The following is a 13,672-nucleotide window of genomic DNA, read 5'->3' as shown; positions in this document are numbered from 1 at the left end:
GGACAACGTAAGTGTTGCCTAATTATTGGTGCTAATTAGAAAATATGATCGCATATTCTATACATAATCTATTGCATGTAATTACGTAAAAATGGCCAAATTATAACTATTCTTTGCCAAATTACTACTTCTAAACCGATATCTGGCAGCAAATGCAAAATACACCATATGGACAAAAGTATTCGGACACCTGCTAGAGCTTTTATCACATCCCATTTCATCAGTTGACATGGGTGGAATCGCGATCCACTCGCAGCTATTAACATATTAAATGCTGCTGTCAAGTTCCAACAGCGGCATTTAACATGCCAGCACCAGAAGTTCGTCATAAACCCGCCCTTCGGCACCCATGTCACATGATCGCGGCGGGTCCCTAATGGGTTGGCATGACATCCTGGGGTCTGCAAGAGACCTCTGTGGTTGTCATTGCCAAGCTGCTATGAGTTTTGCCCTGCGGATGGCGCTCATGGTAGATGAGCATTTTTTTTAGATCATAAGTACACCAAAATGAGCCCAATAAAAATGTCAGCTCAGCACATGAAAAATAAGCCCTCGTCCAACCCAAGATCACGAAAAGTGGAGACACTACAGGTCTCGGAAAAAGGCTTTTTTCTTCACAACTTTGGATTTTGCTTTCACCACTTGAATAAAAAAAGAACCTATACATGTTTTATATCTACAAACTCGTAATGACCTGGAGAATAATAATGGCAGGTCAGTTTTAGCATTTAGTTAACATGGTTAAAAAAAAAATGTGGAATGGCACTTTTTTTTTTTTTTGCAATTTCACCGCATTTTAAATTTTCTTATTTTCCAGTAAAACCAATGGTGGTGTGCAAAAGTACAACTTGTCCCGCAAAAAACAAGCCCTCACATGGCCATATTGACGGGAAAATAAAAAAGTTATGGCTCTGAGAGGATGGGGAGCAAAAAACGTAAACAGAAAATTCCAAGGGGGTAAAGGGATTAAATGATCTTAAAGGGAATTTATCGCCAGATTTTTTTCTGTCCCATCTGAGAATGGCATGATGTAGGGGCAGAGACCTGGATTTCAATAATGTATCACTTACTGAGCTGTGTGTGCAGATTTACCAGTTCTCTGTATGCTGAGCTCTATAACCTCGCCCACACCTGTGCATAGGCAGAAAGCTGCAAATTTGTTGTGGGGGCAGGGTTATATAGAGCTCATGAAAGGGGTTGTCCATTACTTTCAATTAAACCCCCAATGTATTCCCCCCGGGGCCCCCAATGAATTTTCTAAATACCTTATGTTGCCGTTTTCGCCTGTGAGCGGCGCTATGGCAGCGGCTGAGTCCGGGTCACACGACCCCCAGGCTGCAGCCGCCGCTAATTTCCACCGACGTCACGTCAATATCCAGACTCTGGAAATTGACGTGACGTCATGAGCAGGCGTGACCAGCCTCCACAGACAGCGGTCACTCATCAAGAGTGACTGGGCTGTGGGCGGTACTGGGGTCTGCCTGCGGGGCTGTGCTGGGATCTGCGGGCAGGGCTGGGGTCTGCGGGCGGGTGGCGCTGGGGTCTTTTGGCCGGTTGCGCTCATATGCTGGAATGTGCGGCGGCGGGGGGGGGGGTCTGCGCGGTGAATCTGCCTTCAGTGGATCTGCTGGCAGTGGGTCTGTGGAAGGTGCTGGAGTGTGCGGGCGGGGGGTCTGCGGGGCTGTGTGGTGGGTCTGCTTTGTGCGGTGGGTCTGCTTCGGACGGGGGGGTGGGCATTGGTGTGTGTCTCTGTGTGCAGACATTGTCCGATGGGACTACAAATCCCATCGGGCTCTGCCTGCTACAGTGACAGTGAGGGACACATTAGCCAATGATGGGACAGTAGTAATCCCATCATCCGGCTAATGTGTTGAATGTTAAAAAAAACAAAAACACATATACAGTACATACAACATACATTACACACATACAGTACATACAACATATAGACATACAGCATACATTACACACACAGAGGACATGCACCATGAGACATGCTCCATGCGACATGCACCATACAACATACACCATGCAACATGCAACATGTCACATACAGTACATACATACAACATGCATATAGACATACAGTACATTAAACATAGAGTACATACCCACCATCACTTGTCACCTTGATCCCCAAAGCCAGTGTCACCTGTAAAAAAAAAATATATATATATATATATAATAAATAAACACTATACTCCCTGATCCGCAGAAATCCAATTAAAACGAGTGTCCCTCGACGATCTCCCGTGGAGAGCAGCAGCATCAGCTTATGCGACCGCTCTCCAGGGGCTCCAGGAATACAATGATGAAGGGTATCCTGCCACAATGTGTTCCCCACAATGTATTCCTACGCCCCTGTGAGAAAATAGTCCATAGTCTCACTTCTGGCACTGCTGTGTGGGAAAATTCTCAGCCATTGTCTCCTGTCAGTGTGTCACTGAAGGCCTATAGAGCAGTGACATCACCCGATGTCACTGTTCTATTGGGGAGATCATCGTGGGACACTCGTTATTAATTGGAATACGGCGGAAAGTGAGTATACGGTTTATTTTTAATTGTTTGCAGGTGATCGAGTATGGTAAGTATGATTAAATTAAGAATATAAAAAAAATTTTTTTCTGGCTGTGTCTTTATTTTTTTTTAACCCTTTCACTACTATAGGAATTGATAGGCGTCATATTGACGCCTCTCCTTTATTAACTCTGTTTAATGTCATCTTACAATAGCAAGGGGACATTAACCCCTTATTACCCCATATCCCACCGCTACTCGGGAGTGGGAAGAGAGGGGCTTAGTGCCGAAATTGGCGTATCTTACAGATGCACCATTTCTGGGGCAGCTGCGGGCTGGTATTTGTAGCCGGGGGAAGGGGGAGGGCAATATCCATGGCCCCTCTCTAGGCTATGAATATCAGCCCGCAGCTGTCTGCGTGAAATATAGGGGGACCCCACATCATTTTTGGGGGGGTTCCTCCTATTTTAATAGCCAGTAAAGACTAGGCAGACAGCTGCGGGCTGATATTCAAAGCCTAGGAAGGGGCCATGGGTATTACCCCCTTCCCAGGCTACAAATATTGTCCATCGGCTTTACTCCTCTGGCGCCGAAAATTGTGCGGGAGCCCACGCCATATATATATATTTTTTTATCATTTTTTTTTTTATCTGAAACATATTGTTAATTAAACCCTTTCTGCCAGCTGACGGAATAGTACGTCAGCTGGAAGTATCCCCTGCTTTTAGGTTGGCTTCGGCGGTGAGCCCACTTCAATGCCGCAACATGTCAGCTGTTTTAAAAAAAAAAAAAAAATACATGATCGCTAAACAGCGTAGCGAGAAAAAAAAAATCAAAAGCCAAAATTGTTTTTTTTGGTCACCGCGACATTGCATTAAAATGCAATAACGGGCGATCAAAAGAACGTATCTGCACAAAAGTGCTATCGTTAAAAACGTCAGCTCGGCACGCAAAAAATTAGCCCTCTCCCAACCGGATATCTCAAAAAATATAGACACTATGGGTATCAGAAAATGGCGCAGTTATTTTATTTTTTTTTAGCAAAGTTTGGAATTTTTTTTCACCTCTTAGATAAAAAGGAACCTAGACCTGTTTGGTGTCTATGAACTCGTAATGACCTGGAGAATCATAATGGCAGGTCAGTTTTAGGCTGTGTGCACACGTTGCAGATTTGGGTGCAGAATTTTCTGCACAAAATCTGCATTTCCTTACAGAAAATGCTGCTGCGTTTTTGCACATTTTTTTCTCGGTTTTGATGCGTTTTTGGTGCAGTTTCGATGGGTTTTTTGCGCGTTTTTGATGCAGTTTTGATTCTTTTTTGGTGAGGTTTTTGCGCGTTTTTGATGCAGTTTTTGGTGCTTTTTTGCGCGTTTTTGATGCATTTTTTAATTCGTTTTTGGTGCGGTTTTTGCGCGGTTTTTATGCGTTTTTGTATGAGTTCTTGAAAGCTAAATAAAGATGTATTAAACAAAAAAAAGATTTGTGATGTCATTATTGTTCAACCTCCTCTTTTACATTTGCCCAATCCACATTCAATTACACACAGATAGACAGATGATAGATGAAATGGATAGACAGATCTACATATAGATAGATCTATACATGCATACATCTATCTATTCATATATCGATCTATAGATATATATGGATAAATATATCTATTGATGTATGGCTAGTGTAGGGTGCGTGTCTACTGTCCGGATTACAACACAACCCAAAAGACCCCCGCACAGCCCCGCACACAACCGAACAGTTCCGCACACGCCCAAACAACGCCGCACACGCCCGCACATACATACACACATACAGTCACCGCTCACACACTTCCCTCCTCCCGAACTGCAGCGTTTCTCGGGCCCACATCCGCAGCAAAACTGCAAGTCTTTTTTACATCTGCGGTTTTGCTGCGGATGTTCCCGACTCAATGCAAGTCTAAGGGTGCAGAAACGCTGCAGTTCGGCACAAAAGTGACATGCTGCGGAAAAAAAAAAGCTGCGTTTCGGTGCGGCCTTTTCCGCAGCATGTGCACAACAAGTCTGCGGCTCCCATAGACTTACATTGGTTGTGCAATACACTGCGGATTTGATGCAATTCCGTGCGGCAAAAAATGCTGCGAAACTGCAATCAAATCCGCAACGTGTGCACACAGCCTTAGCATTTAGTGAACCTAGCAAAATAGCCAAGCAAAAAACAAGTGTGGGATTGCACTTTTTTTTTCAATTTCATCGCACTTTGAATTTTTTTCACATTTTCTGTTACACGACATAGTAAAACTAATGAGGTCGTTCAAAAGTAGAACTTGTCCCGCAAAAAATAAGCCCCCACATGGCCATATTGATGGAAAAATTATGGCTCTGGAAAGAAGGGGAGCGATAAACAAAAAAAACGAAAAAAGCTCCAGGGGTGAAGGGGTTTAGAAATATGGATCTATCTATCTCTATCTATCTATCTATCTATCTATCAATCTATCATGGAGTGTGGGTTGGACAAATGTAAAAGAGGAGGTTGGACAGAAATGATATCACAAATCTTTTTGAAGATAGAGGAGGGAGGGGTTTGGGTGTGTTTTGGAGTGGGTGTGGTAGGTTCGGGCTTAGAGGCCAGTGCAATGCATCTTGGAACTTGTAGTATTAAAGCACAATAAGTCAGGAGAAAGGAAGTTGTCTTGGTTCTACATCAGGCTAAAACCTGGTGACAGATTCCCCTTAAGAGCCACCTTGTGCAGCACTAATGCTGCATTCTGACAAGGTGGCTCTTTTAGTTATGTTCCTTGCACACGCTGAAATAAACACTTATAAAATGTGTCCCCTCATACCATGAAATCGCCAGGGAGGCGGGACTTTCCTTCCTAATCAGACGAAGCACAGCCATCATTCCTACCCCCTTGGCGCCGGGTGCCGCCTCCTCAGCGTTGCTTGAATCTGTCCCGGAGCCTGCGCTGTTATGTTAACCCTTGGGCATGCACTTAGCGCTGCCCATCTTCTGACATCATTTGATGTCAGGCTGACTGCGCCTGTGTGGCCGCGCTGCCCGAGATCCCGCCCCGCAGTGTCTTCTGATTTATTCACACTGCGGGGCTGGGATTTCTGGGCATGCGCAGTGCACATCTTTGCCTCTCACTCATCTCCCTCCCCTTTCTTCAGACTGTGCGGCGTCAGCTGATCCCTAATCGCATGCCATGGCGATTAGGGATCAGCTGACGCTGAAAAAGAAGGCGGAGGGATATGAGTGAGAGGTGAAGATATGCACTGCGCATGCCCAGAAATCCCAGCCCCGCAGTGTGAATAAATCAGAAGACACTGCGGGGCGGGATCTCGGGCAGCACAGCCGCACAGGCGCAGTCAGCCTGACAGCAAATGATGTCAGAAGACAGGCAGCGCTAACTGCGCATGGCCAAGGGATAACATAACAGCGCAGGCTCCGGGACAGATTCAAACAACGCTGAGGAGGCGGCGACAAGGGGGTATGAATGGCGGCTGTGCTGCGTCTGATTAGGAAGGATAGTCCCACCTCCATGGCGATTTCACGGTATGAGGGGGCACATTTTATAAGTGTTTATTTCAGCGTGTGCAAGGAGCATAACTAAAAGAGCCACCTTGTCCAAATGCAGCATTAGTGCTGCACAAGGTGGCTCTTTTAGTTACAAACGCCTGGGGGGTAACAGGTTCCCTTTAAAAGGTTGGTAGGACAGAGATGACACCGGCCCAGCAATAACCTTTAGTACAGGCAAACATGGACTTCATTCACAAATTGACCTCTGCTTCTATGTAACACTGAGAAGTTTGTTAGATAGAGGTGAGCTGCTGCTTTTTTCCGCACATAGTAAATCTTGTGTATTGTGCTCATCTAGGAAGGTGGGAGGCTGACTTCTGCCAAGGGGCCTACCAGAGGATTCCCCGGTGTTCCAGTTGGCCAGTCCGGGCCGGAGAATATAAGTATTGTACTCGGATGTATTTAATGATGTATCCAATTTGAGAGTCTTTAATATGTCCAGGCTTGGCCAGTCGTCTCATTTGCTTCCCAGCCTGTAGACACTGCTTGCCTTGAATGATGATCTCCCACTGTAACAAGACTTTGTGAAGGCTCTCTGGCTGTCTGCACTGGTAGATAATGAGTTACACAGAGCATCAGAATACACAGGGATGAAAAGTACAGAGCATTAACAAAGCAAACTTTTGTGCCTTTATTCACTCCTTGTCTCTCTTAAATATATATCCCTATTCAGAAAAGTAATTGCTGCAGCAGAAATGTTTCTGCCTTGTGACCAGTAACTAAGGGACTAAAAAAGATTCTTTGTTCATCTAACAAGATGCCAGACTTTACAAGGTCCCCTAATTTAGAAAGCGTATGGTACATGGGGATGTTTTTTGCTTTGTGACATAAGCTGTTTAGGTCCCACTGTAGCTTTGGCGCCAAGGAAGTTGTTAAGGTCACTGAACTGAGGTTTCTTCAACCTTCACTATACAGATTGTAACTTGCGTTCCTAACTACACTTGTGTCAGGTGGATCCAATCTTCCCACATATGCCTATACATGGCTGCTAATCTGCTCCGCAGCAGTGTAGGTGGTGTGAGAACACATTCACTATATCCTGGAGAGCGCATTCTAAGGGAAAGCCAGCTCCGCATTCATGAGGCGCTCATTCAGCTAATCCCAGATGGTGGGTGGATGTATATTAAGACGCGCACAATAGGAAACCTTCATTTCAAAGTCTACTCTGCGTATGTTTTCGTTAGATGCAGGGACGTTCTCTCTTGGAATACAGTTCTAGCTTCCCACCAGTATGTTCCATCATCTCTGGATTCTCCGCTATGGGAGCGGGTCTGCATTCCCTACACTTGTGTGTATAACCCTTACAGGGAACCTGTCAGCACCACTACTCCTGCACAAGCAGAAGGGTGCCATTGAAAGACATTATGACAGATGCCTAATATTGCACCAAAATAATTTTTTAGTAGTTTGCAAGTTAGGCTGACAAGTGGGCGTATCCTGCACTTGCAGTTTGAGTCCTTTTCACTTCTTCCTGCCATTATATTATAATAAGGCGGGAAGGGGGAGGGTAGTTATGGCCGAGTTATTTAAAGGCACAGGTCACAGACAGTCCACTGAGCATACGGTCAGCGAGCACCCCCGGCCCCTTGTACATGCAATACAGGGCTGACAAAACCTTTTCCCCAAGGACTACCTTCTCTTCTCTGGTCACTGTAGTCCAGGCAGTGAGTCCAAGAATGCAACTGTTCTCCAACAGGGAAATAACTTTTAGTGAACGATGAGGAGATGTAGACAAGAGACAATTCCAACACTGGCTTCCTGCTCTCCTTGACACTTGCTACGGTCATAGCTAGGGTTGAGCGAAACGGGTCGTTCATTTTCAAAAGTCGCCGACTTTTGGCAAAGTCGGGTTTCATGAAACCCGATCCGACCCCTGTGCGGGGTCGGCCATGCGGTACGCGACTTTCGCGCCAAAGTCGCGTTTCAATGACGCGAAAAGCGCCATTTCTCAGCCAATGAAGGTAAAGGCAGAGTGTGGGCAGCGTGATGACATAGGTCCTGGTCCCCACCATCTTAGAGAAGGGCATTGCAGTGATTGGCTTGCTGTCTGCGGCGTCACAGGGGCTATAAAGGGGCGTTCCCGCCGACCGCCATGTTACTGCTGCTGATCTGAGCTTAGGGAGAGGTTGCTGCCGCTTCGTCAGAAGCAGGGATAGCGTTAGGCAGGGTCGATTAACCACCAAACCGCTTGTGCTGTAGCGATTTCCACTGCCCAACACCACCTTCGGTGTGCAGGGACAGTGGAAGCTACATTTTTTTTTTTTTTTTTTCCCTCAGCGCTGTAGCTCATTGGGCTGCCCTAGAAGGCTCCCTGATAGCTGCATTGCTGTGTGTACGCCGCTGTGCAAACCAACTGCTTTTTTCAAAGCACAAATCCTCTTGTTCCTTCCTTTCTGCACAGCTATCTTGTTTGTTTGTCCACACTTTTTATTTAATTTGTGCATCAGTCCACTCCTTATTGCTGCCTGCCATACCTGGCTGAGATTACTGCAGGGAGATAGTAATTGAAGGATACTCCCTGTTTTTTTTTTTTTTTTTTTTTGTGGGAGATTAAGATTGACATTTCTGCTAGAGTGCCATCCCTGTGTGTGCCATCTCTCACTCAGTGGGCCATAGAAAGCCTATTTATTTTTTTGCTTGATTTTGGTTCTAAAATCTACCTGAAAAAATCACTACATCAATCAGTGGGAGAAAAATATTGGCCTCAGGGCTTGTGTGCCACTCCTGACTCCTGTGTGCATCATCACTCACTCAGTGGGCCATAGAAAGCCCATTTTTTTTTTTTTGCTTTATTTTGGTTCTAAAATCTACCTGAAAAAATCACTACATCAATCAGTGGGAGATTAATATTGGCCTTTGGGCTTGTGTGCCAGTCCTAAGCGTGCCATCTCTCTCTCTCAGATAGTGGGCCATAGAAAGCCTATTTATTATTTTTTTTATTGGGTTTATAAATTTTCCCTGGAACAAAAAAAAAAAAAGTGGGAGATTAATATTGGCCTCTGGGCTTGTGTGCCAGTCCTGAGCGTGCCATCTCTCTCACAAATAGTGGGCCATAGAAAGCCCTTTTTTTTTTTTTTTTTGCTTTATTTGGGTTCTAAATTCAACCTGAAAAAATCAATAAATCAATCAGTGGGAGATTAATATTGGCCTTTGGGCTTGTGTGCCAGTCCTAAGCGTGCCATCTCTCTCTCTCTCTCTCTCAGATAGTGGGCCATAGAAAGCCTATTTATTATTTTTTTTATTGGGTTTATAAATATTGGCCCCTGGGCTTGTGTGCCACTCCTGACTCCTGTGTGCGTCATCTCTCACTCAGTGGGCCATAGAAAGCCTTTTTTTGTTTTATTTTTCTAAATTCTCCCTGAAAAAATCATTTTATTCTATTATTTTTTTTTCCTAAAGTCTCCCTGAAAAAAAAAAAAAAAAATCAAATCAGTGGGAGATTAATATTGCCCTTTCTGCTTGTGTGCCAGTCTTGACTCCTGGGTGTGCCATCTCTCTCTCTCTCTCCAATTGTGGGCCATAGAAAGCCTATTATTTTTTTAGCTTGATTTGGGTTCCAAAATCTACCTGAAAAAATCAATAAATCAATCAGTGGGAGATAAATATTGGCCTCTGGGCTTGTGTGCCACTCCTGACTCCTGTGTGCGTCATCTCTCACTCAGTGGGCCATAGAAAGCCTTTTTTTGTTTTATTTGTTTTCTAAATTCTCCCTGAAAAAATCATTTTATTCTATTATTTTTTTTTCCTAAAGTCTCCCTGAAAAAAAAAAAAAAAAATCAAATCAGTGGGAGATTAATATTTACATTTGTGCTTCAGTGACCGTCCTGCGTGTGTGGCATCTCTCTCATTTGTTGCCACCAACAACAGAGTGTGTAACATTGTGCCTGATTTTTGTTGTGGTCTCACTCACCTGTAAAGGGGTAGCTAAATCATACTGAAGTTATAGCTCACCGTGTAATTAGTGTGACAGCAACAAATACCGTTAGTTTGTTTACGTTTTTAAAACAATGAGGAAGTCTGGTGGAAGAGGTCGTGGCCGGGGGCGTTCATTGTCAGCTGGTAATGAGGGTAGTGGTAGTGGTGGAGCATCAGCTGGTCGTGGGAAAAAAAATATTGCACCTAAATCTGGAGCTGTGGAGCCAGGTTCGTCGTCTGGCTACACAAGGCCTCGAACGCTCCCTTTTCTGGGAGTAGGAAAACCGCTTTTAAAGCCGGAGCAGCAAGAGCAAGTTTTGGCTTATCTTGCTGACTCAGCCTCTAGCTCTTTTGCCTCCTCTCGTGAAACTGGTAAATGTCAAAGCAGCGCGTCGTTAGTGGATGTTCACGGTCAGGGACAAGTCGCTTTCTTGTCCTCTTCAGCAAAAACAACAACAGAGAAGAATGCAGCAGGCGACACAACGGGTTACTCCATGGAGCTCTTTACACATACCGTCCCTGGCTTAGAAAGTGAAGCAGTTAACAGTCCATGCCCATTACAAGTTGAATCTGACATGGAGTGCACTGATGCACAGCCACAGCCAGACTACTATGCTGGTCCTTTGACTCAGACCACAACATTGCCCTCGCAGGGTAATGATCAAAAGAATCAGACCCTGATGAGACTATGTTGCCCCATCACGAACGCTATACCACCGACCGACACGGTGACACAGACGAAGTTGCACACGAGCTACAAGAAGAGGTAATAGATGACCCAGTTCTTGACCCCGATTGGCAGCCATTGGGGGAACAGGGTGCAGGCGGCAGCAGTTCTGAAGCGGAGGAGGAGGGGCCGCAGCAGGCATCAACATCGCAACAGGTTCCATCTTCCGGGCCCGTATCTTGCCCAAAACGCGTGGCAAAGCCAAAACCTGTTGGAGGACAGCGTGGCCATCCGGTTAAAGCTCAGTCTGCAATGCCTGAAAAGGTATCCGATGCTAGAAAGAGTGCAGTCTGGCATTTTTTTAAACAACATCCAATTGATCAGCGCAAAGTCATCTGTCAAAAATGTTCAACTACCTTAAGCAGAGGACAGAATCTGAAAAGTCTCAATACAAGTTGCATGCATAGACATTTAACCACCATGCATTTGCAAGCCTGGACTAACTACCAAACGTCCCTTAAGGTTGTAGCACCCTCGGCCAATGAAGCTAGTCATCAACGCAACATCCCTTCCGGCAGTGTAGGGCCACCATTTTCCGCACCACCTGCAGTATCTGTGCAGGTTTCTTTGCCAGGCCAAAGCCGTCAGGGTCAGGGAATCACCAGTTTCGTAGTAGGAAACACTGCATCTAGGACACCGGCGGCAACAATACCATCTCCCACCGTCTCTCAGTCTGCCATGTCCACCGGCACCCCCGCTAGTTCCACGATCTCCAGCTCTCCAGTCCAGCTCACCCTACATGAGACTATGGTTAGAAAAAGGAAGTACTTAGCCTCGCATCCGCGTACACAGGGTTTGAACGCCCACATAGCTAGACTAATCTCGTTAGAGATGATGCCCTACCGGTTAGTTGAAAGCGAAGCTTTCAAAGCCCTGATGGACTACGCTGTACCACGCTACGAGCTACCCAGTCGACACTTTTTTTCCAGAAAAGCCATCCCAGCCCTCCACCAGCATGTTAAAGAGCGCATCGTCCATGCACTCAGGCAATCTGTGAGCACAAAGGTGCACCTGACAACAGATGCATGGACCAGTAGGCATGGCCAGGGACGTTACGTGTCCATCACGGCACACTGGGTAAATGTGGTGGATGCAGGGTCCACAGGGGACAGCAAGTTTGGGACAGTTCTGCCTAGCCCACGGTCTAGGAAACAGTTGGCTGTAGCCGTTCGCACCCCCTCCTCCTCCTCTTCGTCCTCCTGCAGAAGCGAGAGCTCGTCCACAGACCGCAGTCGCACAACCACTCCATCCGCAGCTGCCACTGTTGCACACAAGGTCTCCCATTATGGGGCAGCTACTGGCAAACGTCAGCAGGCTGTATTGGCTATGAAGTGTTTGGGCGACAACAGACACACCGCGGAAGTTCTGTCCGAGTTCTTGCAGAAAGAAACGCAGTCGTGGCTGGGCACTGTAGATCTTGAGGCAGGCAAGGTAGTGAGTGATAACGGAAGGAATTTCATGGCTGCCATCTCCCTTTCCCAACTGAAACACATTCATTGCCTGGCTCACACCTTAAACCTGGTGGTGCAGTGCTTCCTGAAAAGTTATCCGGGGTTATCCGACCTGCTCCTCAAAGTGCGTGGACTTTGCTCACATATCCGCCGTTCGCCCGTACACTCCAGCCGTATGCAGACCTATCAGCGTTCTTTGAACCTTCCCCAGCATCGCCTAATCATAGACGTTGCAACAAGGTGGAACTCAACACTGCACATGCTTCAGAGACTGTGCGAACAGAGGCGGGCTGTTATGTTTTTGTGGGAGGATACACATACACGGGCAGGCAGTAGGATGGCAGACATGGAGTTGTCAGGTGTGCAGTGGTCGAAGATTCAAGACATGTGTCAAGTCCTTCAGTGTTTTGAGGAATGCACACGGCTGGTTAGTGCAGACAACGCCATAATAAGCATGAGCATCCCCCTAATGCGTCTGCTGATGCAAAGTTTGACGCACATAAAGGATCAGGCGTCTGCAGCTGAGGAAGAGGAAAGCCTTGATGACAGTCAGCCATTGTCTGGCCAGGGCAGTGTACAGGACGAGTTAGCGGGCGAAGAGGAGGAGGAGGACGAGGAGGATGATGGGGATGATTATATTTGTAATGAGGAAGCTTTTCCGGGGCCACTGGAAATTGGTGGCGCGGCAAGGCCGGGTTCTGGTTTTTGGAGGGACACAAGTGACGTGGATTTGCCTGAAACTGCCCCTCAACCAAGCACAACCGGAAATTTGAGAACTGGAACTTTGGCCCACATGGCGGATTATGCCTTACGTATCCTCAAAAGGGACACACGCATAACTAAAATGATGAACGATGACGATTACTGGTTGGCCTGCCTCCTTGATCCTCGCTATAAAGGCAAATTGCAAAATATAATGCCACATGAGAACTTGGAACTAATATTAGCAACCAAACAATGAACTCTTGTTGACCGTTTGCTTCTGGCATTCCCTGCACACAGCGCCCGTGATCGTTCTCACACGAGCTGCAGGGGCCAGCAGACCAGAGGAGTTAGAGGGGCAGAAATCAGAAGTGGCGTTGGCCAGAGGGGTTTTCTGACCAGGTTGTGGAGTGATTTTGCTATGACCGCAGACAGGACAGGTACTGCAGCATCAATTCAAAGTGACAGGAGACAACATTTGTCCAGTATGGTTACAAACTATTTTTCATCCCTTATCGATGTTCTCCCTCAACCGTCATTCCCATTTGATTACTGGGCATCAAAATTAGACACCTGGCCAGAATTGGCAGAATATGCATTGCAGGAGCTTGCTTGCCCGGCAGCTAGTGTCCTATCAGAAAGAGTATTCAGTGCTGCAGGTTCAATACTAACAGAAAAAAGGACTCGTCTGGCTACCCAAAATGTAGATGATCTAACCTTCATTAAAATGAACCACAACTGGATTTCGAAATCTTTTGCCCCACCTTGCCCGGCTGACACCTAGCTTTCCTATGAAAAGGTCTTGCCT

At 46.3% G+C, this 13,672-nt stretch overlaps 1 protein-coding gene across 1 annotated transcript in view; it reads left to right on the top strand.

Annotated features, from left to right (window-relative positions):
* Positions 1–13,672, top strand: part of MAN1A1 (mannosidase alpha class 1A member 1) — a 264,415-nt gene that overhangs the window by 220,593 nt on the left and 30,150 nt on the right. The window contains exon 7 of the mRNA XM_069726218.1: positions 1–7. This exon is cut by the window's left edge and continues 87 nt beyond it. Coding sequence (XP_069582319.1) covers positions 1–7 — 7 coding nt within the window. The remainder of the gene's footprint in view (positions 8–13,672) is intronic.

Source organism: Ranitomeya imitator, chromosome 5 (assembly GCF_032444005.1).
Source record: "Ranitomeya imitator isolate aRanImi1 chromosome 5, aRanImi1.pri, whole genome shotgun sequence".
Lineage (NCBI taxonomy): Eukaryota > Metazoa > Chordata > Amphibia > Anura > Dendrobatidae > Ranitomeya > Ranitomeya imitator.
The sequence above is the reverse complement of the archived record's forward strand: the minus strand, read 5'-3'. Positions and strand labels throughout refer to the sequence as shown.